We start from the raw sequence: 25,936 nt of genomic DNA, 5'->3' as shown, positions 1-25,936 counted from the left end.
ATCCACCTGCCTCTGCCTCCCAAGCGCTGGGATTAAAGGTGTGCGTTACTACTGCCCTGCGGAAGATGGCTTTGTAGACAAAGTACTTGGTACACAAGTGTGAGGGGAGCAGATTGAACTTTCAGAATCTGTGTAAATGCCTGGCGGGTTTGCCTGTAATTCCAGTGCTTATAAGACAAGAATGGGATCCCTAGAGCAAGCTGGCTAGATTATCCATATTGGTAAACTCTGGGTTCAGTGAATAAGGTGGAGAGTGATCAAGTGATCAGCCCCAGGTCTACACACTCACACATACAAATGACACCATACACAATTTTACAAGGGGAAGGGTAGCTTTCAATAACATGGCAAATGAAACTGGAGGAACCACTGGGAATTCATAACCTTAAAAAGGGTGTATCTTAGCTGAGCATATATTTTAGTGGTAGAGCACTATATGGTTGAATAAAGCCCTGGGTTAATTCCCAGATATACCAAAAGATTAAAAAAAGAAAAAGATTTCTGTTTGTTGTTCCACTGCTATTCCAAAGCTGTGCCGAAGCAGGAAGAGAGAGCACTTTTGTCTAAGAGTTTTTAAATTACATTCATGACGTGAGTATGTGGCTGTGATGCCGCAGCTAGAGAAGAAGTTGTAGGCATTAGTTCTTTCCTTCCATCACGTGGGGCCTTCGGATCAAACTCAGTTCATCAGCATGGGGCCTTCTTGCCAGTCCCAAGTTCTTGCACACATTCTATGACTCACGGGCTGGCTATTTCTAAGATTCTCTACAAACGGGAATGGTAACTCTTTGAAGACTAGCTCCTTCATATACTGGGGGGGAAAACCACAATGGGTCCAAAACAACAGCTCTCAACAATTCAATCGCAGAGCCAGCAATGTCACCCCAAGGATGTGTTGGAAATGCCACTTCTCAGATCTCATTTCAGACACACTGAATCAGAAACTCAGGGCATGGGGCTACATAGCAATCTGTACATTACCAAGTGTTCTAAATGATACCACCATAGCTACATTTTGAGCACCACAGACAGACCATGCTTCTGTTTTACTGTTTTTAGGTACTTTTTTTTGTTGTTTCCTACAACACTGAGTAAGGATAAAGGTTAAGTGGGAGGAGACTTTGTCTGGCTAACCTGGAATCAGAGCACTAAAAATTCAGTGTGCACTTGATACAATTTGAATCACTGAATTTAATTTGAAAGGTCATACATATGATGAAATTTGGAAGTGAAATACTAATAAAGTATATGAAATATTAACTGCAATAACAGGTAACAGTATGAAAAGACCAAACCTAAGAGTAATAGGAATAGAAGAAGGGGAAGATTCCCAGCTTTCAGGTTCAGAAAATATTGTCAACAAAGTCATAAAAGAAAATTTCCCCAACCTAAAGAAAAAGATGCCTATAAACATACAAGAAGCTTATAGAACACCAAATAGATTGGACCAGAAAAGAAAATCCTTCTACCACATACTAAATTAAGACATGAAATGTATAAACCAGGGAAACAATATAAAGGCAGACCTTTCAGAATTATACCTGACCTCCCAAAAGAGAGACTCCAAAAGCCAAAAGGGCCTGGGCAGATGTCTTTCAGTTTCTAAGAGACCACATATACCAGCCCAGACTACTATACCCAGCAAAACTTTCAATCACCATAGAAAACAAGATAATCCATGAAAAACTAAAGTTAAACAGTACCTATCCACAAATATAGCCCTATAGAAGATACTAGTAAGAAAACTCGAGGGGGAGGAAATATTTTTTTTTTGATATTTTTTCGGAGGGGTAACCAGGAGAGGAGATATCATTTGAAATATAAATAAAGAAAATATCTAAAAAAAAAAAAAAAAGAGAGAGAGAGAAAGAAAAAAAAAAAGAACTCCAACTTGGGGGTTGGAAAGATGGCTCAGCAGTTAGGAGCACTGACTGCACTTCCAGAGGTTCTGAGTTCAATTCCCAGGAGCCACATGGTGGCTCACAACCATCTGTAATGGGATATGATGCCTTCTTCTGGTATGTCTAAAGGCAGTGACAGTATACTCATATACATTAAATATATACATACATACATACATACATAAATCTTTAAAAAAAAGAAAGAAAGAAAACTCTAACCCAAGGAGGCTAACTACACCCAAGAAAACACAGGAAATAAATAATTTTACACCAGCAAAACCAAAAGAAGGGAGGCACACACACACACACACACACACACACACACACACCCCACCACCACAACCACCACCAACATTAAAATAACAGGAATTAAAAATATTGGTCATTAATATCTCTCAACGTCAATGGAATCAATTCCCCAATAAAAAGTCACAGGCTAACAGAGTGGATATGAATACTCCTCAAATTATTCTACAAAATAGAAACAGAAGGAACATTGCAGAACTCATTCATTTTGTGTTGTTCATTTGTACAACACAAAGACTCAACAAAGAAAGAGTTTCAGACCAATTTTCCTTATGAACATGGATGCAAAAATACTCATTTAAATATTTGCAAACCAAATACAACAATATATCAAAAATATCATCTACCATCCATCATCAAGTATGCTCCATCCCAGGGATGCAGAGATGGTTCAACAAATGAAAATCCATCAATGTAACCCACCATGTAAACAAACTGAAAGGAAAAAAAGTCACATGATTATCTCATTAGATATTGAAAAACTCTTGAACAAAATCCAACACCCCTTCGTGATAAAAGTGTTGGAGAGATTATAGTTGATTTCATTGTGTTTAAAGGCATGTACCTTGGATCTTTGTACCTAAACACAATAAAGGCAATATACAGCAAGCCATTAGCCAACATCAAATAAAATGGAGAGAAACTTAAAGCATTTCCACTAAAATCAGGAATAAAACAAGGATGTCCACTCTCTCTGTATCTATTCAATATAGTACTTGAAATTCTAGCTAGAGCAATAAGACAACTAAAGGAGATCAAGGGGATGCAAATTAAAAAGGAAGAAGTCAAAGTACCACTATTCCCAGATGATATGATAGTATACATAAGTGACCCCAAACATTCTATCAGAGAACTCATACAGCTGATAAATACCTTCAGTAAAGTAGCTAGATACAAAATTAATGAAAAAAATCAGTAGTGCTTCTTTATACAAATGATGAACAGGCTGAGAAAGAAATTAGGGAAATAATACCCTTCACAATAGTCACAAATAATATAAAATATCTTGCTATAACTTTGACCAAACAAGTGAAAGATCTGTATGACAAAAACTTCAAGTCTTTGAAGAAAGAAACTGAAGAAGGTATTAGAAGATGGAAAGATAACCCATGCTCATGGATTGGTAGGATTAACATAGTGAAAATGGTTGTCTTACCAAAAGCAATCTACAGATTCAATGTAATTCCAATCAAAATTCCAACACAATTCTTTACAGACCTTGAAAGAGCAATTCTCAACTTCATATGGAAAACCAAAAAACCCAGGATAGCTAAAACAATCCTGTACAATAAAAGAAGTTTTGGAGATATCAGCATCCCTGATTTCAAGCTATACAACAGAGCAATAGCAATTCAAACCACATGGTATTGGCATAAAGGTAGATAGGTTGATCAATGAAATTGAATCAAAGAACCAGAAGTTAATTCATACACATACGGACACTTGATTTTTAACAAAGAAGCCAAAATCATACAATGGAAAAGAAAAAGCATCTTCAACAAATGATGCTGACCTATGTGGATCTGCATGTAGAATGCAAATATATCCATATCTATCACCCTGCACAAAACTCATGTCCAAGTGGATCAAAGACCTCATCATTAAACCAATACACTAAATTTGATAGAAGAGAAAGTGGGGAATAGCCTTGAATGCACTGGCACAAGAGACAATTTCTTGAACAGAACACTAACAGCTCAGGCACTAAGATCAACAATTAATATATAGGACCTCATGAAACTGAAAATCTTCTGTAAGACAAGGGACACTGTCAATAGGACAAAATGGCAGCCTAGAGCATGGGAAAAGATCTTTTCTGACAGAAGGCTGATATCTAAAATATATAAAGAACTCAAGAAATTAGATCTTAAAACCCAAATAACCTTAATTAAAAACAAGGTACGGAATTAAATAGAGAAATCTCAACAGAGAACTCTCTAATGGCCAGGAAGCACTTAAAGAAATGTTCAACATCCTTAGTCATTAGGGAAATGCAAATTAAACAACTCTGAGATTCCATTTTAACTCATCAGAATGTCTAAGATCAAAAACTCAAGTGACAGCTCAGGCTGGTGAGGATATAGAACAAGGGGAACACTCCTCCATTACTGGTTGAAGGGCAAACTTGTATAGCCACTTTGGAAATCAATTTGGTAGTTTCTCAGAAAACAGGAAAAGTTCTACTTCAAGACACAGTTAAATCACTCAAAAGATACTCCACCATAACACAAGGATACTTGCTCAACTATATTCATAGTAGCTTTATTCATTATAGCCAGAAACTAGAAACAATCTAGATGTCCTTCAAGATTTATTCAAAGAATAAAGATACATTACACAATAAAATATTACTCAGCTATGAAAAACAAGGACATCATGAACTTTGCAGGCAAATGGATGGAACTAGGAAAGATCATCCTGAGTGAGGTAACCCAGACCCAGAAAGACAAACATGGAATATACTCACTTAGCAGTGGATATTAGTCAGAAGTACAGGATAACCATGCTACAATCCACAGACCCAAAGAAGCATGATGAGGACGGAGAGGGAAAGCTGGGGAGGGGAACTGAAATCAGTGGGAGGTGGGAGGCATCGCTGGGATGAACTAGAAACCTAGGACAATGGAAACTCCCAGGAACCTATGAGGCTGACCCTAGCTAAGACTCCTAGCAATGGGGGATATGGAGCCTGAAACAGACACCTCCTGTTATTAGGTAAGACTTCCAATGGAGGGATGGGAACATCAACCCAGCCATTAAAACCTTAGATCTACAATTTGTCTTGCCTACAAGATGGGTAGGAATAAAGAGGAGCAGAACTTGAGGGAATGACCAAGCAATGATTAGTCCAACTTGAGACCCATGCCATGAAAGCGAGCCCCACCCCTGATGCTATGATTGATATTCTGCTATAACTGCAGGCAGGAGCCTAGCATGACTGTCTCCTGAGAGGCTTCACCCAGCAGCTCATGGAAACAGATGCAGAGACCTACAGCCAAACATTAGGTAGAGCTCAAGGCATTTTGTGGAAGTTGGGGAGGAAAGATTGAAGGAGCCAGAGACGACAAAGATGCCACAAGAAAATCTACAGAATCAACTAACCTGGGCCCATAGGTGCTCACAGAGACTGAACCACCAACCAGAGAGCATGCATGGGATGGACATGGGCCCCCTGAACATATGTAACAGATGCACAGCTTGATCTTCATGTGGGCCCCCTAACAGAAGAAGCTGGAGTTGTCTCTGACTCTGGTGCCTGCCTTTGGATCCCTTTCCTCTAACTGGGCTGCCTTGTCTAGCCTCAATTAAAGAAGACACACCTAGTCCTACTACAACTTGATATGCCAAGGCAGTTTGATATCCACGGGAGGCCTCTCCTTCTCAGAGGAGAAAGGGAGGGATGGGGTAGGAGAGGTGAGGTGAGAGGGAGGGACTGGGAGGAGAGGAGTAGGGAGCTGCAATTGGGATGTAAACTAAATTAATTAATTAATAAATAAAAAGAAGGTATTTCAAAGTCATAAGATCTTTATTCTTTTGTTTTTAAGACAGGGTCTCTCTGTATAGTCCGGTCTGTCCTGGAGCTTGCTATGGACTAGGCTGGCTTTGAACTCACAGAGATCTGTCTGACTCTAGGGGATCAAAGATTTGCGCCACCACGAGTGGCCACACATCTTTATTCTAATTAACAGGAGGATTACACATACCAACCATAAAAGAAATGGGATTTTTTTTCATATGAAAATTAATACAGGCATGGTGGTATAGGTTTGTAATCCCAGCACTTAGGAGGCAGGGAATCAGAGCTCAAAGTCATTCTTGGCTACACAGTGAGCTCCAGGTCAGCTTGGGCTATATGAGATCTTGTTTCAAAAAACTCAAAACCAAAACAAAATAAAGTGATAGCAACAACAACAACAACAACAACAACAACTCATGGCCAGGCATCATGGTGGCAGATAAATGCCTTTAATCCCAGCTCTTAGGAGGCAGAGGCAGGCAGGTCTCTGTGAGTTCTAAGCCAGCCTGGTTATGTAGTAAATTCCAGGACAGCCAGGGCTAGCTACATCATGAGATCCTGTCTCAAAATGAAACAGAACACCAAAAAGACAACTTTAAAAAAGGGGGGAGGGGGAAGACTCATCATTTGGAGACATTTGAAATGTCTCCAAAATCAAAGCAGTAAACATTCTCAGCATTAAGAGAACAAACATTTCTCAGTGCAAACTTCAAAAATAATCGGAAGGCGACAAACAGTAACATTGCTCACTCAGAGAAAAACTTAAAAATAACTACAAAGTTACTTTTGGGCTAAATACACAGATCTGACCAGTACACAATGCATGTGACTGTTAAAAATACCATATTATATCCCAGTAAAAATACAATTACTGATACTAATAAAAATAATGAAGTGCCAGGATCACTACTTAAATAGCACCAAAGGCATCCTCACCTCATGCCATTGTCCAGCTGGCTGGTTTTATTTGTGTTGGCATCCCACAGATAAATGCAACTGGACTTCTCAGCAATCACTGCCAGGATGTCACCATCTTTATCCCAATCCATGGCAACGCAGGTGCTTTTGGAAGAGAGAACACCATTACTATCCACTTCTCAAAAGCCAGGAGGAAACAAACACCCATGATCTATAACTTCCTTCTATGGTGGCCTATGATGTAGAGGCATGAGCCAAATAAACCCTTTCCTCCCCAACTTGCTTTTTGGTCATGGTGTTTTATCATAGCAATAGAAACCTTAATGAGCCCTAAGATGGCGGAGGGATAGTGAGGAACACTACTGTGACAGACATAACTATGCTGTTTTGGAGAGGACTGTGGAAGGACTTTGGAACTTTGGTTTAGAAAAGCCATAGTTCAAAGCTTGGTGAGGTATTCTGTGAGAGTGTGGAAGATAAGAATTTTAAAAGAAGCCAGGGTGGTAGTGGCAAACGCCTTTAATCCCAGCACTTGGGAGGCAGAGGCAGGTGGATTTCTGAGTTCGAGGCCAGCTTGGTCTGTTCTGGGACCAGGACAGCCAGGGCTATACAGAGAAACCCTGTCTCGAAAAACCAAAAAAGAAATTTAAAAGGCCTGGATTCTGCAGTGTCGGAGGAAAATTTGAGAGTCAAGAACTTTATTTGGGCCAATGCACATTTGGAGTCAAGCTTAGCTGAGGCTTGAGTCAGATGCAACTAACAAAATACCAGAACCACTAAAGTGAACCCTTTGCTTTGCAGGGGTAATCAATGCTGATTTAGCTGAAGCTGAGAAAGTAGCAGTGATTTAGAAGAGACAGCATCATTGAGGCACAATCTTCTAGAAGTGATTCCTCAGCACACAGAAGCTGTGTTCCAGAGGCAGCTAAGGTTGTACTTCATGTTGGTAGCAGAACCTGGCAATATAAGAGTCACCAGGTGGTACTGATTTTGAAGGTATGAAGGAGTCATGGAGAGCAGCTAAGGATTGGCATTGTGAGAAGCCAGAAGAGGCCTTTGGTGGAGTTGCAGCCTCAGTAGCAGTTGAGGGCCCAGGATTGAAGGGGTTATGAGAAGCTGAGGCTTGGTACCATGAACAGAGCCTAGGAGAGGCTACTGGTGAGAATACAGCCCAGTTACAACAGAGACCCCAGCATTTTGGAGATGCCAGTACTATGGGATGCACACCAAGAAAAGCAGCAGCAGTGGAGTGGACCCTGGCTGAGCTTAGAAGACAAGCTGTGTGTGCTTCGGAGGGAGGGGCCAGAGAAGTGACCCAAGGCCTTTGGAGGAGCCCAGCAGATCATGAATGGATCCCAGACACAGGACATGGAGTTATTTATGGTTGGAGTTTGGTCTTCCTTTTATTTGACTTTGTGCCCTAGTTGTTCCTTCCTGAAGCAAAAAGTAACTTATTTTTTTGATTTTATAGACAACCACAGTTGAGAGAAATTAGTTTTTATGAGACTTTGGATTTTTATAAAGACTGGATATTTTAAAGAGAGAATTTTTTTTTTTAAGATTTACTTATTTAGTATATGGAAGTACACTGTAGCTGTCTTCAGACATACCAGAAGAGGGTGTCGGATGTCATTATGAATGGTTGTGAGCCACCATGTGCTTGCTGGGCCATCTCCCCACTCCCAGAGAAACCTTATTTTGGACTCACTTATCATACTGACATAAAGCTTCCCTGGGAATATTTATGTATAAAGATATAAACTCTAACTCAAGTGTCACACGTATGCTTTACTAACTTTGGCCCAAAGAAAGTACTCCTTTTTATAGTTAGAGAAAATAAAAACAGGAGAAGGGGCTGTAAAGTTTGGTTTAATTTTTATTTTATGTACATTGGTATTTTGCCTTATGTCTGTCTGGGAAAGATGCCAAGTCTCAGAGTTACCGACGGTTAGAAGCTGCCATGTGGGTGCGGGAATTGAACCCAGCCCTCTGGCGAGCCCCAGCCCCAGTATGATTTAATTTTAAGACAGTAATTTTTTCTTTTTTTTTTTTTTTTTGAAATCTTTTAGGCAACAAAGCTTGAAGTTTTCAATCCAACCCTGTACTCACCCAGGCAAGCTAATTTCACTTCTTTTTTGGCCATGGCGATCAAAGATTTTAACAATATAATCAGCTCTGAAGGCAAGAAGAATAAAAAAAGTTATTTTAATATTGCTCTTATTTATCCATGCATTTAAAAATTGGGCTCTACCCCAGGATGAATTATTTAATCAAACAATGAAAAACTATGGGTCTTTGAATGTGCTTTTAAAGTTTATATTCAACTCTTTATATCTATCTTTGTCTTGCATATTATTAACATGGAAGCAGATCAGACACATCATCCTTAAACACTGAACAGTTTACACAAGGGTGGGTGGAGGGTTGATGTCAGTGTTTTCTCAAGGTAGTTTTATAATTTGTATTTTAAAAAAGTTATGACTGAGGAAAAGGCTCTTTAAACTGTGATATTAATGGGAGTGAATATTTCTCTCTACTACAGATCAATCACACAAGAATTTACATGGAAGAGACAGTGTGGGCATAGGTCAGGTGTGGACACACACGCACACAGCCGCTCTTTTCTTACCCTGTTACCGCGAGGTAGTTTCCTGATGATTTTTGCCAGGCGAATTGTATTGGAGCACCAAGCCAAGTCTTTTCTAGCAGGGAGAAAACGCGCTAAAAAACAAATAAACAAATAAACACACGTTTTACGTTTTTTAAAAAATAATGTGTTGGTCAGAAAATATGTTAAAGTTTAATTGTGCAGATATGCAGGATGCAGAATGAATGATGATGTTTATTCAAAAATAAATAACAGTGTGAGCCGGGCATGGTGGCTTACATCTTTAATCCCTGCACTTGACAGACAGAGGGATCTCTGTGAGATCAAGGGCAGCCTGGTTTACACAGTGAATTCCAGGCCAGCCATGGACACAGAGTGAGACCCTGTTTCAAAACAAACAAACAAACAAATGGTAACTGAACAAAACAAAACCAAGGTCAATCAAACGTAAGTAGTTAGCGCAGCAGAATGGACTTTGTGATGGCTAGCTTTAATTGTGGACAAAGCCTGGAAGCATCTGTGAAGAGCAGCTCAATGAGGGACTTCCTCCACTGGGGTGCCCTATCTTAAGTTACTTGAAGTGGGAAGATCTACTGTGGGAGGCACCCTTTTCCTAGGCAGTGGGTCCTGAATTATACAAGAGAACTGATCTGAGGACAAGCAAGCAGGAATGCATGCATTGATTTCTCTGTATGTTTGACTGAGGGTGTCATGTGACTAGCACCTTTAAGCAACTCCCGTTGTGCCTCCCTTGCTTGATGGACTATAACCTGGAACTGTAAACCCAAATAAACCTGCTCCCCTAAATTGTTTTTGTCAGGTAACTTTATCACAGCAACAAAGTGAAAGTAGAACAGACTTCAAGGTAAAAGATTATCATAGGACTTCTTTTGTACTTCTGTTTGAATGGTTTGAGCTAGTCTCTCAATATGTAGCTTTGGCTGGGACCTGCTATTTACAGCAGGCTGGTCTCAAACTCATACAGATCCACCTACCTTTGTCTCCTGGTGCAGGTGTTAAAGGTATATGATTTTAAATGTCTTTAATTATTAACTTTATTAAAAAATGTCACAGTGCTTTATGAATGCTGAAAGAATTTAAACATGAATTTATTAAGTGTGACACAGATTGGGGGGTTAAATTGAACAAAATTACTATTTAGAAAGCTTGGATAGACCTAAGATGCTTACAGTCCATTTAAAATTACCTTCTTTTACTCACTACTTAAGCCTATTTCTTTATCACATATTTACATTGCATATTTGCATATTTGTATATTTGCTGGGCAATATATCACTTAGGAAACCTTTACATTGATTGAATCTACTGAGGCTCTTATATTTGCATTAGTTGTAACCATAAAATATATGCCAGATTTTAAAGACTATTAGAAACACAGATGGTATCATGGATAATGTGTCTCTTTGTTTTCAGATAGGGTCTCTTTATATAGCCCTGGCTGTCCTGGAACTCACTCTGTAGACAGGACTAAGCTCAGACTCACAGAGATCCATCTGCCTCTAGCTCCAGAGTGCTGGGATTAAGGGTGTGGGCTGATTCATTGACACCAACGAATTCTGGCTTCATTGATAACTTTTCTGTTAGAGGCTGATATAAATTTTGGAGATACTCAGCAAAACAAAATGTATTACCACAATTTTATCTGTTTCTTTAACAATTTTATTGTTGCTATATGTTAAAAACTTGAAATTTCATTGACTTATATTATTCTTATATCAGACTGCTACATTCTAGAATACCCAGGAACAGGACCCTAGATGAAAAAATATTAGCTTTAAATACTGTAGATTAACCAAGCACACCTTTATGTAGGTAGATGCAGCTTAGACACTGTGGCTGAAGACTTGGATCTGAGTGGCAATACAACTCCTCCAATGCTATCTGAACATATTTTGTACCCATCTCCTGAAAGCCAGTGTCCCTGGAATCACAACTTAAAGTAGAGGTGAGCTATGATTCCCAAGAACACACAGGTTTTGTCCAGTATGTACACTCACATATTCAAGAGCATCTTACTTCTGCAACTGTGGGAATACATCGTCCTTAAACCTGACTTTATTCCTTTCACAGCAGATCTGTCTTGGGCTGTGATCTTACACAGGTTAGTTTTCTTCCACAGAGTTATAGCTGCTCTAGGTACAACTCAGAGATAAAAGTTACAGCTTTCCAACCACAAAACCAAAAAGGTTTGCTTGTTGCAAGTCACCGTAACTCTTCAAGCACAGGAGTCTCAACTGTAAAGAGAATAGTATTTACTCCTTTCTGACACACCACATTGGAAAGTGAATCATCCTTCTGAAGTGAAATCATGCAAAGTTATCTGCCAATTCCAATGGACACACAGGAGCCACACTGAAGCTTTAGGAAAGCTAAAACCATTTTAAACTCGGGGTTTCTATTTCTTTGCCAGAGCAGTGTGGGGTAGGTACTTCTGAGGTAAATGACAGGAATGAAGCAGCTGTCCCCGTGGAATTCACAACAAACCCAATCAGGAAACCTGCGTGTCGTGGAGAACGCACGCAGGTGTGCAGATTTCTCCATCATGTTCTAGCGACCAGGGCTCTGCACACGGGACAGGTCACAGGCCAAGTAATTCTTGATTACTGTTCTAGAGACTTTTTATTCTCCCCAGGGCTCTGGGACAGTAGATTGGTTTGCCCAGGATTAAGCTACAAGAAATGAGGCAGCTCGCCATATCGGGTCACCTCCACACCGACCGGTTCCCGGCGCTGAGAAGTTCAGGCATACTCAGATCAGGCTTCTACCGGATTCCAGAGGGCACAGGCCTCCCTCCGCTCGCTCTCCAGAGCTTCCTTTCCCTGCATCCCTACAAGCCCATCATCCCCTCCCGCCCGCTCCCGGGGCGCATTCCCCCACTCCTCAGCACTTCCGTGGAGGGACGGGAATACAAACTCCTCAGAGTCGCGCTCTGAGAGCTGAGGAAATACAGAGGCGGCCGTGTCTTCTCAACTCGCTGGCATTTGTAAGTTATTTACCTTCATTTCAAGGCTCCAGCGACAACCCCGATCTTGTAAGTGCGCAAGCGCAACAGAACTCCCCCGCCCGGCTACCGCGTTCTCGTCACCCAGGAGACAGTGCAAACAGCGACCAATCAGCGAGCGTGGGGCGGGGCTCCCCGGGATCCCTCCTTCGAGAGAGATGGACAGGGCAGATAGAGCCACGTGATGGAGGTGGAGCTAAGCCCCGGGAAGTTGAATGCTACCAGGTCTGGTCAACTTCCTGCCTGAGCTCTGATTGGGTGAGGCTGTGAGGGAGGCGGGCCCTGTGGACAGAAAGGGTTTTGAGCTAAAAGACCAAAAACCGCCGGCAGAGGAGAGGGTGTGAAGGAGGAGTTCCAGGAAAAAAGCTGGACTTAGAAGCTGGCAAGTAGGAGGCGGGAATTGGCTCATGAACCAAACGGCTTCTACAAGGTCTACATATAAAAAGGCTTGGAGAAACTAATGTATCATTCCTCACTTTTTCTTGCAGGTTTTTTTTTTATTATTATTTTTTATTTTGCCCTAACGGAGATGAGTTATGAGAAGTCGTTTTCTTTCAGGATCATTGAGACAATTTTAGTTAGTGTGGTCGGGGAGGAATAGTTTTTAAAAAGGAAAGAAAAGAAAAGAACTCGCCTCTCTAATTTGAGCCTGGTAAACAAGAAGTTTAGCGGAACCTAGGCTAAGCATGAGCAATTAGCTGGAGGGAGTGGGATTCTGCACAAGCAGTCAGTTTAACAGTAGCTAAGATACACTAGCTGGGCATCATGACCTCGGGTTCCTAGAATAGAGTTGGGTAGTTTTCCACAGGGATTCTCATCAATGAGATAAAACTGTAGTCAAGCCTAAAATGGCCTCAGCAAGAATACAAGATGGAGAAACTTATGTGCTCTCTTACCCTGTCACAATAGTAACAGGCTAATGCAAAACAAAACAAACCCCTACATGGTTGCATCAATAGCTATAATAACAAAACATTTGACAAAACTTAACATATGTAAAATTCTCAAAAAAAAAAACAACAAATAAAAGCAAGACAACAACAAAACCTCATACTGTAGAAATTGTAAACAGTATCTCCAAATAGCTTAAGGCTGATGTTGTACTTAATGCTAAGAATCTTGAAAGTGATCCCATTGGGAACAAGGAAGGGATGTCCCCTCTCGTAACTCTTTCTCAATTTTGGTGGAAGTTCTAGTTAATGCAATAAGGAGAAATAAAAAGGTATAGTGATTGAGGAGGGAGGTGGAAAAACTGCAGATGATGTAATTGAGTATGAAGAAAATCAGTAGGAGAGAGAGAGGGATGTGGGGAGAGGTAGAGCTAATTAATAACAAGCTTCCAGGATACAATCTTTTTTTTTAAAAGATTTATTTTATTGATTTTATGTGTATGAGTACACTGTAGCTGTACAGATGACTGTGAGCCATCATGTGTGTGGCTGCTGTTGAACTCAGGACCTCTGCAGGTCGAGCTTGCTCCGGCCCAGCTCATTCCTGTGTAATTTACTGCAGCTGTCTTCAGACTCACCTGAAGAGGGCGTCCAATCTCATTACAGGTGGTTGTGAGCCACCATGTGGTTGCTGGGATCTGAACTCAGGACCTTCAGAAGAGAAGTCAGTGCTCTTACCGGCTGAGCCATTTCGCCCCCAGGATACAATCTTAATACACAAGAATGAGCAGATTTGAAGTAAAAGAGCAGTGCCATTGTGCAAGTGCCTCCTAAAATGTAATGCAGCTATGAGTCTAGCAACACATGTACATGATCAGTGTGAAGAACTGAGGATGGATATTAAAAGAGTTCAGAGGGCTGCGAGGTAGCTCAGTGGGTGAGGGTCCTTGTTGCCAAGTTTGATGACTTAATACCCTGGAAACAGCACAATGCCAACACAATGTGGAAGGAGAGAAGCAATGACCACAAGTTGTCCTCTGACATAATGGTACATGTGTGCCAGCACACCTAAGTAAATGTAATGTGAACAATTTAACAGAACTAAAAAGGAGAGACAACCCATGTCCATGAATTGTAAGAGTCAGAATTGTAAGATGCCAGTTTTCCCTCAAGTTGGTCTGTAGCTTTAGTGGAATTATGAGATCCTAATCAGTTTACTAACAAATGGATTCTGAAGTCTAGAAGGAGAAGCAAATGATGAAGAATAGGAACGTGGTATGCACAACAGGAACACACTGCCATGGGGATCAGTTTAAGTTGTTAAATGGGAACAGCTACAAACAACCACTCCATTATTAAAGGAGGAGGAACACTGGGACTATCTGACTTAAAGACTTACTATAAAACTACACCATGAAGGGAATGTGTAAAACTCAGCAGGTAAAAACTCTCGCTGTACAAGTCCGACAACCTCAGTTTGATCCCTGGAGTAGAAAGATAGAACCATGTGCACAAAATCATTCTCTGGCCACCACGCATGTGCGGCAGCACACACATGTGCACTAATGACAATAATGATTTTTTTTCAATTATTTTCAATGGACCAAGAAGATGGGTAAAGACATTTTCTGCCAGCTTTGATCCAGGGTCTCATATGGTAGAAAGAGAGAGCTGACTTCTGCAAGTTGTTCTCTGAACTCCACATGAATACCCTGCACACATTCCCCACTGCAGTAACAAAGTAAATGTTAAAAAAAAAAAAATTAAGTAAGTGTCTTTAAGACTGTGTGGTAAGGATGGTAGAAGAGACAAACACATTGACAGGTCATAACACTTCCCAGGAAAGATCCAAAAAGATTTAATCACCTGATCTCTGACAAAGAGCAAGAGCAGCACAGTGTGGCAGCAGGATTGTCTTTCCAGCACATGGCGCTGGAACTACTGTATGTCCATATGCAAAGGAATCTGAAAGGAGTCTCCCACAAAAACTACATGAAATCAACTGCAGACCAAAGGAAAGATGCTAAGTTGTAAATTAAGACAATTGTGGTGGTTTGCATATGCTTGGCCCACAAGAAGTGGCACTCTTATGAGGTGTGGCCTTGTTAGAGGAAATGTGTCACTGTGTAGGTGGTCTTGGAGGTCTCCTGATGCTCAAGCTCCACCCAGTGCGGAAGAAAGTCTCCCGGCTGTCTTTGGCTCAAGATACAGAGCTTTTGGCTCCTCCAGCACTAAGTCTGCCTACGTGATACCATGTGACTAAACCTCTGAAACTGTAGACAGCTCCAATGAAATGTTTGCCTTTATAAGAGTTGCCTTGGTCATCGTATCTCTTCACAGCAGTAAAAACTTAACTAAGACACCAATATAGAAGAAAGCCTTCAGTGATCTTGGGTATGGTGATTACTTTTTAACTATAGTATCAAAGAAAAATCCATAGGGGAAAGGATAGATAAATGGAACTTCATTAATATTAAAGGCAGGGCCAGGACATGGCTTGAGGAGTGAGGGTACTTGCTGCCAACACTGACATTCTCAGTTCAATTTCAATACTACCTCGTGGATGGAGAGAACAGAGTCCTGAGAGCTGTCCTCTGGCCTCCAGATGCACACATGTGCAAAAGACAAGCCTAACCAAAGACCAATTCATAAAGAACTTTAAAACTAAACAATTCCAGTCAGTGGTCATTCTGTAGATAAAAAACAGTGGTGTGTGTTTTTGAAATGTGATGAAAATTTTGGACTTATTACATGGTGTGATGGTTATGCAATTCTGTGACTATTGTGTATTGTACACTTCAAAATGGTGGATTTAGTGGTGTATACATTTCATCTCAAGTAAGCTTTAAAAAACTGACAGGTGAATGTCTTAAAACCTAAAGAGAGAGCATTCTAAGGTCTGAGCTGCGAACTTGGGTTTTCATTTGCAAAACCAAAATGGTTACAAATTAGTAGCACTCTTGCTCAGTGTACTGGCTAGTTTTGTGTGTCAACTTGACACAGGTTGGAGTTATCACAGAAGGGAGCTTCAGTTGGGGAAGTGCCTCCATGAGATCCAGCTGTGGGGCATTTTCTCAATTAGTGATCAAGGGGATAGGGCCCCTTGTGGGTGGTGCCATCCCTGGGCTGAAAGTCTTGGGTTCTCTAAGACAGCAGGCTGAGCAAGCCAGGAGAAGCAAGCCAGTAAGAAACATCTCTCCATGACCTCTGCATCAGCTCCTGCTTCCTGACCTGCTTGAGTTCCAGTTCTGACTTCCTCTGGTGATCAAAAGCCATGTGGAAGTAAGCTGAATAAACCCTTTCCTCCCCAACTTGCTTCTTGGTCATGGTGTTTGTGCAGGAATAGAAACCCTGACTAAGACACTCAGTAAAACCATAATTACTCCAGTTGTTATATTGTGTTAGAGAGCATTCCTAATTTATGTTACTTAAAGAATATCAGTGGCAAAGGCAGACTAGAGAAGTGGCTCAGTAGTAAAGAACACAGACTACTCTTTGAGAGGATCAGAGTCCAGTGCCCAGGCACCCACATGGCAACTCACAACCACCTACATCATAAGTACAATTTCATGCGATCTGACATCTTCTGACCTCTGTGCACACCAGGCACACAGGTTGTGCACAGACACGTATACAGACAAGATACTCACACACATAAACTAAGTAGATTTAAACTAAAAATAATGTCAATGACAAGCACCTTCAAAATGTGATAATGTCGACAAATTTATCTCCCCTTGTGTCAAATATTCATTGGCTAATAGGTGTACCTGCAGCATGGCTCAGCAGGTAAGAGTGCGTGCTGCCAACTCTGATGACCAGAGTTCAATCCCTGGGTTCCACATGGTGGAAGAAGAGAAGTGAGAGCTGACTCTTGAAAATTGTCTTTTTGTTTGTTTGTTTTTTGAGATAGGGTTTCTCTGTATAGCCCTGGCTGTCCTGGAACTCTTCTGTAGACCAGGCTGGCCTCGAACTCAGAAATCCGCCTGCCTCTGCCTCCCAAGTGGCATGTGCCACCACCGCCCGGCTGAAAATTGCCATCTGACATGTACTTACAAGTTGTGACACTTAGGCATGCCCCCACCACAAAAAAACAATCAAAGAACAATAAATTCAATTTTAAAGGAAGAAAAATTAAAATATACACCATAAGAGAGAGCATGAAGAGGGAAGGGTTTTCTACGTGGAAAAAGGTGTTGACTTGGGTCTTATTGAGACAGAATGTCACTGTGTTGCCCAGAATGGTCTTGAACTCCTGGGCTGAAATGATTCTCAGTCTATACTTCTTGAACAGCTGTGACTACAAGTATGCTGTTACTACCTAGCTTAAGTTGTTTTTTTTTTTTAGTAAAAGAATGTAGTTTTTTCACAAGGCCATACAAATGTCATAGTCATATTAGTAGTTATTAATAAGTGTGGTAGGGTAGCCTGGATGGTATGTGCTCTACCACAAGGGTTAAAACGGTACAAGGAAGAAGCAAGGTTTATGCCTCTATGGACAGAAGCCTGGAATGGCAAATATTCAGCTTCTCCTAGTTGATTCCAATAGAGTCAGTCAACATGAAAACTAGATATAGCAATTTTAACATCTGATTTTGCATGACTGTCTTGCACAGTTCTACATTTGACTGGGCTCTTTGGGATTGTGTTTCTGTGTGACTCTTGTGGGTGTAGTGCTTGGATCCAAGATAGCTCATGCGGATGACGTTAGATGGTAGCTGCCGCCTTAAGAGGCCTCCTGGAGACACTGGCCAACGCTTCTTCACAAGTAGCCTGCTGTATGCTGTTTCTTCATATGGCTCAGGCTTCTCAGACCACAGTGGCTGGATTCTGAGTCAGAGCATCCCTTCCCCATAAGTGAGTCATAGGAGTCATAACTGCAAGGTGCCAGTGGCAGGAAGCCATGCCCTTCTCATTCTGTTAGTTAAGCAACGTGTGCATCCAGCACAGATTCAAGAGGGATGAAAATATATGCCAGACTACTTGAGTGGGAGAGCCACAATGAATTTATGGTCATCTTTACCACAGGCACCAACACAAGTCAGAAGCAAGACAGTGCAACAGGTTCTAAATGTTTTGTTTTTTTGAGACAATGTCTCTATGTAGCCCAGGCTGTCCTGGAACTATGTAGACCAGGCTGGCCTCAAACCCACAGATATCTGCTTGTCTCTGCCTCTCAAGTGCTGGAAGAGTTTTGATCTCAAACAGATTAGATTTTTTTCCCCTCTCAGGCAGCAAAGATTCCCAGTATGTAGTTCTGCAATTTCAAGGCTGAGGGAGTAGAAGCAGCAGGATCAGGAGTTCGAGGGCAGCATCCATTCTAATAATCTGGGGTCCAGTATTGGCCGTGTGAAACCAACAACAAAACCGAAAAGAACTGGGTTTGCTTCTCAAATGGAAGAAAAGAATTACTTCATGAATCAGACTAGGAATGTACCTTAATAAAAAGCCAGAAAGTTTGAGTGGGGACATCCTAGAAGTTGCCAGCCTGAGTAAAGCCCCTGTGGATGTACACACCTGTGACAGTCCCTCCCAATACACTGAGGTAGCACCTGCCCGGTGCCCCCACCCCCTCTGCTTGTCACCCATCTGTCTCTCTGGATGGAGTTTCCAGCAGGACTTCGTCACAGTCCTGGACCAGTTCCATTGGGTTTGAGTCTTGTTAGATGAAAACTAGGTCACCGCAAGTCTTTGGGGAAACAGCGAACGAGCTGTTCACCAGTTGTGTTTTCATGTCAGAGATCAGGAACTCCTAGAATTCTTTTTTTTTTTTTTTAAAAGATTTATTTTATTCATTGCTGTCTTCAGACACAGCAGAGGAGGGCATCATATCCTATGACAGGTGGCTGTGAGCCTCCATGTGGTTGCTGGGAATTGAACTCGGGACCTCTGAAACAGCAGCCAGTGTTCTTAACCGCTGAGCCATCTCTTCAGCCCAATTCTTCATGTCATTTTTTTTTTTTCAGATAGAAATAGCAAAAGTTGTACAGAGCAACCTTTTCCTCTTATGGTAAAACCACCAAAAAGTCTGCCTCTGCCTCCTGAGTGCTGGGTTAAAGGCTTGTGCCTTAGGGAATCATTTAAGAAACACAGGCAAGGCCGGGCGATGGTGGCGCACGCCTTTAATCCCAGCACTTGGGAGGCAGAGGCAGAGGCAGGTGGATCTCTGAGTTCGAGGCCAGCCTGGTCTACAGAGTGAGTTCCAGGACAGCCAGAGCTACACAGAGAAACCCTGTCTCGAAAAACCAAAAAAAAAAAAAAGAAACACAAGCAAGATGTTGAAGAGATGACAAAGCAGTTAAGAGCACCGCCTGCTGTTCAGGGGACCCAGATTTGATATTCATCACCCACACAGCAGCTCATGTCCGTTAACTCCATTTCCAGGAATCATATGCCCTCTTTTGGCCTCCATTGGCACCAGGCATGCATGTAGTGCATAGACATGCAAGCAAAACACACATAAAATTTTAATTAAAAAAAATCGGAAACACAGGCAAGATAATTTTACTTTGTTTTGGTTTGGTTTTTGAGACAGTTTCTCTGTGTAACAGCTCTAGCTGTCCTGGAACTCACTCTGTAGACCAGGCTATCCTTGAAGTCACAAAGATCAGCCTGCCTCTGCACCCTCTCCTCCCACCCCCACCCCCCCAGCGCTGGGATTAAAGACACATGCCACCATTACTCAGCTGTATTTTTGGCATAGCAACAGAAAGCCTCAGTGGAGCCTTGTTTGTGGACTGAAGCATGTGGGAGCAATGCACACAATCAGCTCAGCTCCAAGATTCACATATCACAGTGGACATGTATAGCGCAGAAATAGGTCTCAAGAGAACTGGCTAAAACATGCTACGGTAGAACCATTTGAACATGGCTGAAGGGGAAAGGGGCAGTCTCCTGGCAAGGACAACAGAAACTCTGATGTGGTGTATCCAAAGACTGCCAAAGTACCAGAGGTTACCGTCATGGAGCCTGACAACCAAGAGGATGGTGCTGATGCTGATGCCATTCAAAGGGAGGGATGCAGCTTAGCACAACAGTCTGAGGCTGCAAGTTCTCCTCCGCCATCAGCCACAAGTACAGCACGTTCCCACTAAAGCTGAAATGGCTGCCACACTACACTTGACAGGAGAAGTCCATTATTGTCTGTAATTAAGCCCAAGGAGACATCCCAGCAGTACATGCCAGTGAGCAGATGCAGTGTGTTATTTATAGCATGCTGCTTTTGGGGAAGCTAGTGGTGGACACATTTAGATAGTTATAAAAACGAAGACTTGATTTTGGCCGCTCTTCAGATTTAAAACTCTGGATGGCAAATGCTGAAGTAATTGGCTCCCTTAGAGAGTTGGACCATCATTTAACCTCATAGGGTCCTGGTAGCCTGGTAGGTTTTATTGGGTAACCAAGACTGTACAGAGTTTTTCAGCAGATTATAAACACTGAATCATTTGTAATGACTTCATTCTAATATTAATAAATACAATACCTTTAAATTTTTAAAGGTCCTCAAATTGACATCTGATAATTCTTGCCATACTGAGGTAAATGGGAAATTAAATAATAGTTTGACACCATACCAAGAAATAAAAATATTCTATAAATATTATAAAGATACTATCTTTATTATAAATCCCATGATATAGGATAACTTTAAAATATCCTAAAAGAATATTCTATAAATAAAATTTCAAAAAATATATATTTGTATTTTATGTGTATGAGTATTTTGTCTATATATGTGTGTATGGGTACAATGAGTGTGCAGTTCTATTGGGGACCAGAAGAGGGCATCAAATCCCCTGGAACTGAAGTTGATATGCAGATGCTGGGAAGTGAACCCAGGTCATTTGTAAGAGCAGTAAGTGCCCTTTACTTCTGAGCTATCTCTCTAGCCCTCTATAAATGATCTTAAGAAGAATTTTTGTTTTTTTTGAGATGGGGTATAATATATACCAGCCTGTTCACACTCACTGTGTAGCCAAGGATGATCTTAATTGTCTGGTCTTCATATACCTCAGATCCCTGTCCTGGAAGAGCAAGTTTTAAAATATGGAATTATAGTTTTTCAGCTCATATATATACTCCCCAAAGTTTAATCTTTGGAGTCTTGTGCATTGCAGGTTGGATGAGCCAGGAAATATCACAGAAACAAGCCAATATTTAATGCACATGTAGTGATTGATTTGCCAATTTAAATGGTGGGAGCAGGGTGGTGGCTAGAAAAGGTGTGCTTTAGCTCTTAAAAAAATAAGGAGCATGCTCTTTAAACTTTTACCCTTAAGTTATACTTTTAAAATGTTCTGACCTACTATCTTAGTTAGAGTTTTATTGCTGTGAAGAGACACCATGACCACAGCAACTCCTATAAAGAAAAACATTTAATAAGGGCTGGCTTACAGTTCCAGAGGTTCAGTCCATTATTGTCATGGTAGGAAGCATTGCAGCCATGGAGGCAGACTTGGTGCTGGAGAAGGAGTTAAGAGCTCTATGTCTTGATCCAAAGGCGGCAGAAACAACTATGTGCCACACTTGGTGTAGCTTAAGCATAGGAGAGTGACTGCTGCCAAAGTGACACACTTACTCCAACAAGGCCACACCTACTCCGACAAGTTCTTACCTACTTCCACAATGCCACACCTCCTAATAGTACCACTTCTGTGGAAGGCTAGCTTGACAGTGTGTGTTCAGTGATCCAAGTAGGGGATGTGGGATTGGTGATGAATGTCAAGCAGGCACATACTCACACACACTTGGCGGATGACCAAGCTCCAATGAGCAAGCTCCCACAACTTTATTTTTTCTCTTTGCCTTTGTATACTACCTAAGACAAAAATTCTCTATATGTATGAAAAAAGAGCTCATAACCACAAGTTACATATTCTTCAAAAACAAGCACCATAAGTAAATATTCTTAAGGAATAGTTTAAAATCACTACACAAAAGGAAATTATAACATGATTATTGATTATGTATTCTTCTTTTGAAACTCATACCTAACTTGTAGGAGGAATGGCAGGCCTCACTGACATGGTAGTAACCACTTCCGGATAAGCATCGTGGGTAAATACCAAGTAAGGCAACTTCCTCATGAGAGCCAAACTGAAAGAAACCTTCCTGAGAGCCTAGATATTGGTGATGCAGACAGTGAAAGCCAATTGGGAACTGCCACTTGGAGGGCACACTTGCTTGGGACCAATGGGATGCGGGTGGGACATATAAAGTGTGCTCCCTATGAATTAATAAAGGAGCTTGCTTCTGCATTCGCACCTGCTCCTGGAGACTGTGTTGTTGATTCCGTGCCTTCTCACCCACTGCCTCCAAGAGGACACTGGGCAGGACAAAGGACAAAGGCAACACTAACTAAATATTTCTTTTCTGTCTTTCTTTCCACAAGTTTATTGTAATCCCAAAGCAATAATTCTTTTGTCATTGATTAACAAAGTTTAAGCAAGCCAGTCTATAATAAGTTTTTTCCTATGCTTAGCTGATATCAGTTTGTATTTACCAAGAAACAGATCTATCTTACATCCTATTTTTGAAGTCTTGTTCATCTAAACTGGTTAATCATCTATTCTCTATTTTTATACTCAGAATTATTTACTCTTTATTTGTAACCCTGTCTTTTCATGGTGTACACCAAAACCTGTGGCCCACATCCTTAGATCACAAGATCCAGGAACTCAGACCCAACCTAGAGTGAAATGTTTGCTTTGATTATTAACTTGATGTAGGCTTATATTTTTTAAAACCTTCTTAATAAGGGTTCTCAAATGCTTTGAGCCCCTTTCTAGCTCACTGTCCAAAGGTAGGGGAGAAAAGATGGTAAATAGGACAAGGAGATGTGGACCTGTTTAGAAGTAGTTCTTTGTGGCGATTCCAATGTCCATTGTCAGGATACCAGCAGTTCACTTCAGTAATGTCAGGACACCAAAGGTCCAGTTCACCAACAGGAATCAGTACCAGTGGTATGATCCAGCAGAAACATCCAGGCCTCCACCAAATCTGCACAAGCCAGAGGGAGTAACCAGAACCAGCAGGAACACCTGGAGAAGTTCTCTGCCATGAGTCTCTCAAAGAAAATGAAGATCAGCGAAGAAGCAAGACCAACGTTGGTCTGTAAGTAACACAAGTGCCCCATCCCTGTTTGTTGAGTCTTACTTACGCTGTCTTCAAACATCACTTCTTCTCTCACGGGTCTGGCTTCAGCCAGTCATCAGATGAGTCTGCATCACATGGCACACCAGAAATTTCCACTTCATCTTATCGAAAACCTGTTTTCCTCTACACAAGTACAACTCTGCTTGTAATGCATGAAAGCTCACTGAAGTTCTTTTCTAACCTGTGCAGCCCTCACTATTCTAGAAAGGAAGTAGCAATTCTATTCAATTTTTAAAAAAGATTTATTTATTTTATTTATATGAGTACAAGGTAGCTGTCTTCAGACACCCCAAAGGAGGGCATTGGATCCCATTACAGATGGTTGTGAGCCACCATGTGGTTGCTGGGAATCCAAACTCAGGACCTCTGGAAGAGTAGTCAATGCTCTTAACTGTTGAGCCATCTCTCCAGCCCCCTACACATTCTACTCTTTTTTTTCTTTTTTAATTGCATATTTTTTATTAGATGTTTTCTTTATTTACAATATCTCCTTTCCCAGGTTACCCCCCCAAAAAAAGAAAGAAAAGAAAAGAAAAGAAAAAAAAAAGAAAAAAAACCCCCAAACTAAAACAATCCCCTGTTCCCTCCCTGCTCTCCCTGCTCACCATCCCACCCCCTCCTGCTTACTGGCCCTGGCATTCCCCTACACTGGGGCATGCCAGTGAACCTTCACAGGGCCAAGGTCCTCTCCTCCCATTGATGACCAACTTGGCCATCCTCTGTTATATGCATGCATGCTGCTGGAACCATGCACATTCTACTTTTTTTTTTTTTTTTTTTTTTTGAGACAGAATTTCTCTGTGTAGCTCCGGCTGTCCTGGAACTCACTCTGTAGACCAGGCTGGCCTCGAACTCAGAAATCTGCCTGCCTCTGCCTCCCAAGTGCTGGGATTAAAGGCGTGCGCCACCACAGCCCGGCCACATTCTACTCTTAATTCTAACTTTAATATATCTTTCTGGCAAAACAACTTAAACCATCTCTTTAAACTTTCAAGTACCCTAACTTCCTAAAACTATTTAATCAAATCAGGAATTCTATAGAAGTCATCAATTCACCTGAATAATTTTATGACAGTTCATCTTTATATTGATCTTCTGGAAAATTGCCCAATAGAGCGGGCCGTTTCCCAAGAAACAATCACATCAGACTGTAGGCCGTGAGGGTCTTTCCATGCCCAATCACACCATTCCAGCTATAAGAGGAATATATCAATGGCAAACAAGAGAAGGCACTGGAGCAGAGAGAAGCAATCTGGAAACAAAGCCCCTGGGGCTGTGCCTCTCCCAGGTCCATCCATCATAGCTGTGCAAAATGGTGGACCATCTCCAGGAAGCTCACTTACCCACTGCCGTTTCTTCTGCATGGCATCCACCACACTCCTTATGGGCCAAGTATTCAAATACATGAGTGTATGGGGGTGTCATGGTTTGAATATGCTTGGCCCAGGGAGCGTCACTATGTGGATGTGTAGCCTTGTTAGAATAAGTGTGCCACTGTAGGCATGGGCTTTAAAACCCTCATCCTAGCTGCCTGGAAGTCAGTCTTCTTCTAGCAGCCTTCAGATGAAGATGCAGAACTCTCAGCTCTGCCTGCACCATGCCTGCCTGGATGCTGCCATGCTCCCACTTTAATGATAATGGATGGAACCTCTGAGCCTGTCATCCAGCCCCAGTTAAATGTTGCCCTTATATGAGTTGCTGTGGCTGTGGTGTCTCCTCTCATAATACTACTAGGTGAACTTAGGAAAGAAATGCTGGACAAAGATTGCCATTTAACACACAGCAACGTTTATTTAAGATTGCTCTATTAAATTTTGCAAAATTCTTACACCCACAGAATACCCAGCCTCCCCCTCTTCTCTCCCAGTAATATTAGTGACACTTGATTCCTTTATCAGTTACAGCTTTAGCCTTGCTCAATCCTGCCTTCTCTTTAGAGAGGGCTTATGGAGCTAGCTAGTAAGAGCCATCCTCATATTCTGCCAACACTTACTTTGAAATGAGTGACCCATTGGTCCTTTGAATCCAAGTTTGCCAGCAAAAGGCCAAATTCTGTAGCAGGCTCTCACTGCCTCCTTGAGAAACTTCATGTCTTTTGGTGTGAAGATTCCCTTGCCGTAGTGAATCTTAAGCCATGCTCCTTCAGCTCACTGCAGGTTACTGGCAATAATCTCCTGAGGTACAAGTAAGTACAAGTTCATATATCATAGGTCCTTCATAAATAAATCTTTCTTCCAATATATTTGATGTAGATTTTTTAAAAAGATTTATTTATTTATTTCATATATGTGGGTACACTGACCTTGTCTTCAGACAAACCAGAAGAGGGCATCAGATCCCATGACAGATGGTTGTGAGCCACCATATGATTGCTGGGAATGGAACTCAGGACCTCTGGAAGAGCAGTCAGTACTCTTAACCAGTGGTCCATCTCTCAAGCCCATGATATAGATTTTTGTTTTAAAAATAAGAATACATATGTATATATAAGTAAATTTTGCTGATACTTTGTATTGAGAACATATAGCTTTGTATTTAAAAATCAAGTATGTATTATGGGTTGTTATGTCTTGTATATGCTCTGCTCAGAGAATGGTTCTATTAGGAGGTATGGCCTTG

General features: G+C 41.4%; 1 protein-coding gene across 4 annotated transcripts in view; it reads right to left on the bottom strand.

Moving 5' to 3' along the window:
* Positions 1–12,346, bottom strand: part of Wdr19 (WD repeat domain 19) — a 64,900-nt gene extending 52,554 nt beyond the window's left edge. For 3 of the 4 annotated variants that reach the window (XM_031342405.1, XM_031342406.1, XM_031342407.1), the window contains exons 1-4: positions 12,268–12,346; positions 9,272–9,363; positions 8,752–8,817; positions 6,661–6,786 (exon numbers count right to left, since the gene is read on the bottom strand). In XM_031342405.1, the coding sequence (XP_031198265.1) occupies positions 6,661–6,786; positions 8,752–8,817; positions 9,272–9,363; positions 12,268–12,273 (290 nt within the window). In that variant the 5' untranslated portion in view covers positions 12,274–12,346. Of the gene's footprint in view, positions 1–6,660; positions 6,787–8,751; positions 8,818–9,271; positions 9,364–9,529; positions 9,549–12,267 lie in introns of those variants that run through there. The other variant, XM_031342408.1, reaches the window with a different exon arrangement.
* Between the last annotated feature and the right edge of the window lie 13,590 nt (positions 12,347–25,936).

This window comes from Mastomys coucha, unplaced genomic scaffold (assembly GCF_008632895.1).
Source record: "Mastomys coucha isolate ucsf_1 unplaced genomic scaffold, UCSF_Mcou_1 pScaffold22, whole genome shotgun sequence".
In the NCBI taxonomy this organism is placed as follows: domain Eukaryota; kingdom Metazoa; phylum Chordata; class Mammalia; order Rodentia; family Muridae; genus Mastomys; species Mastomys coucha.
This window is presented reverse-complemented; position numbering and strand designations above follow the sequence as displayed.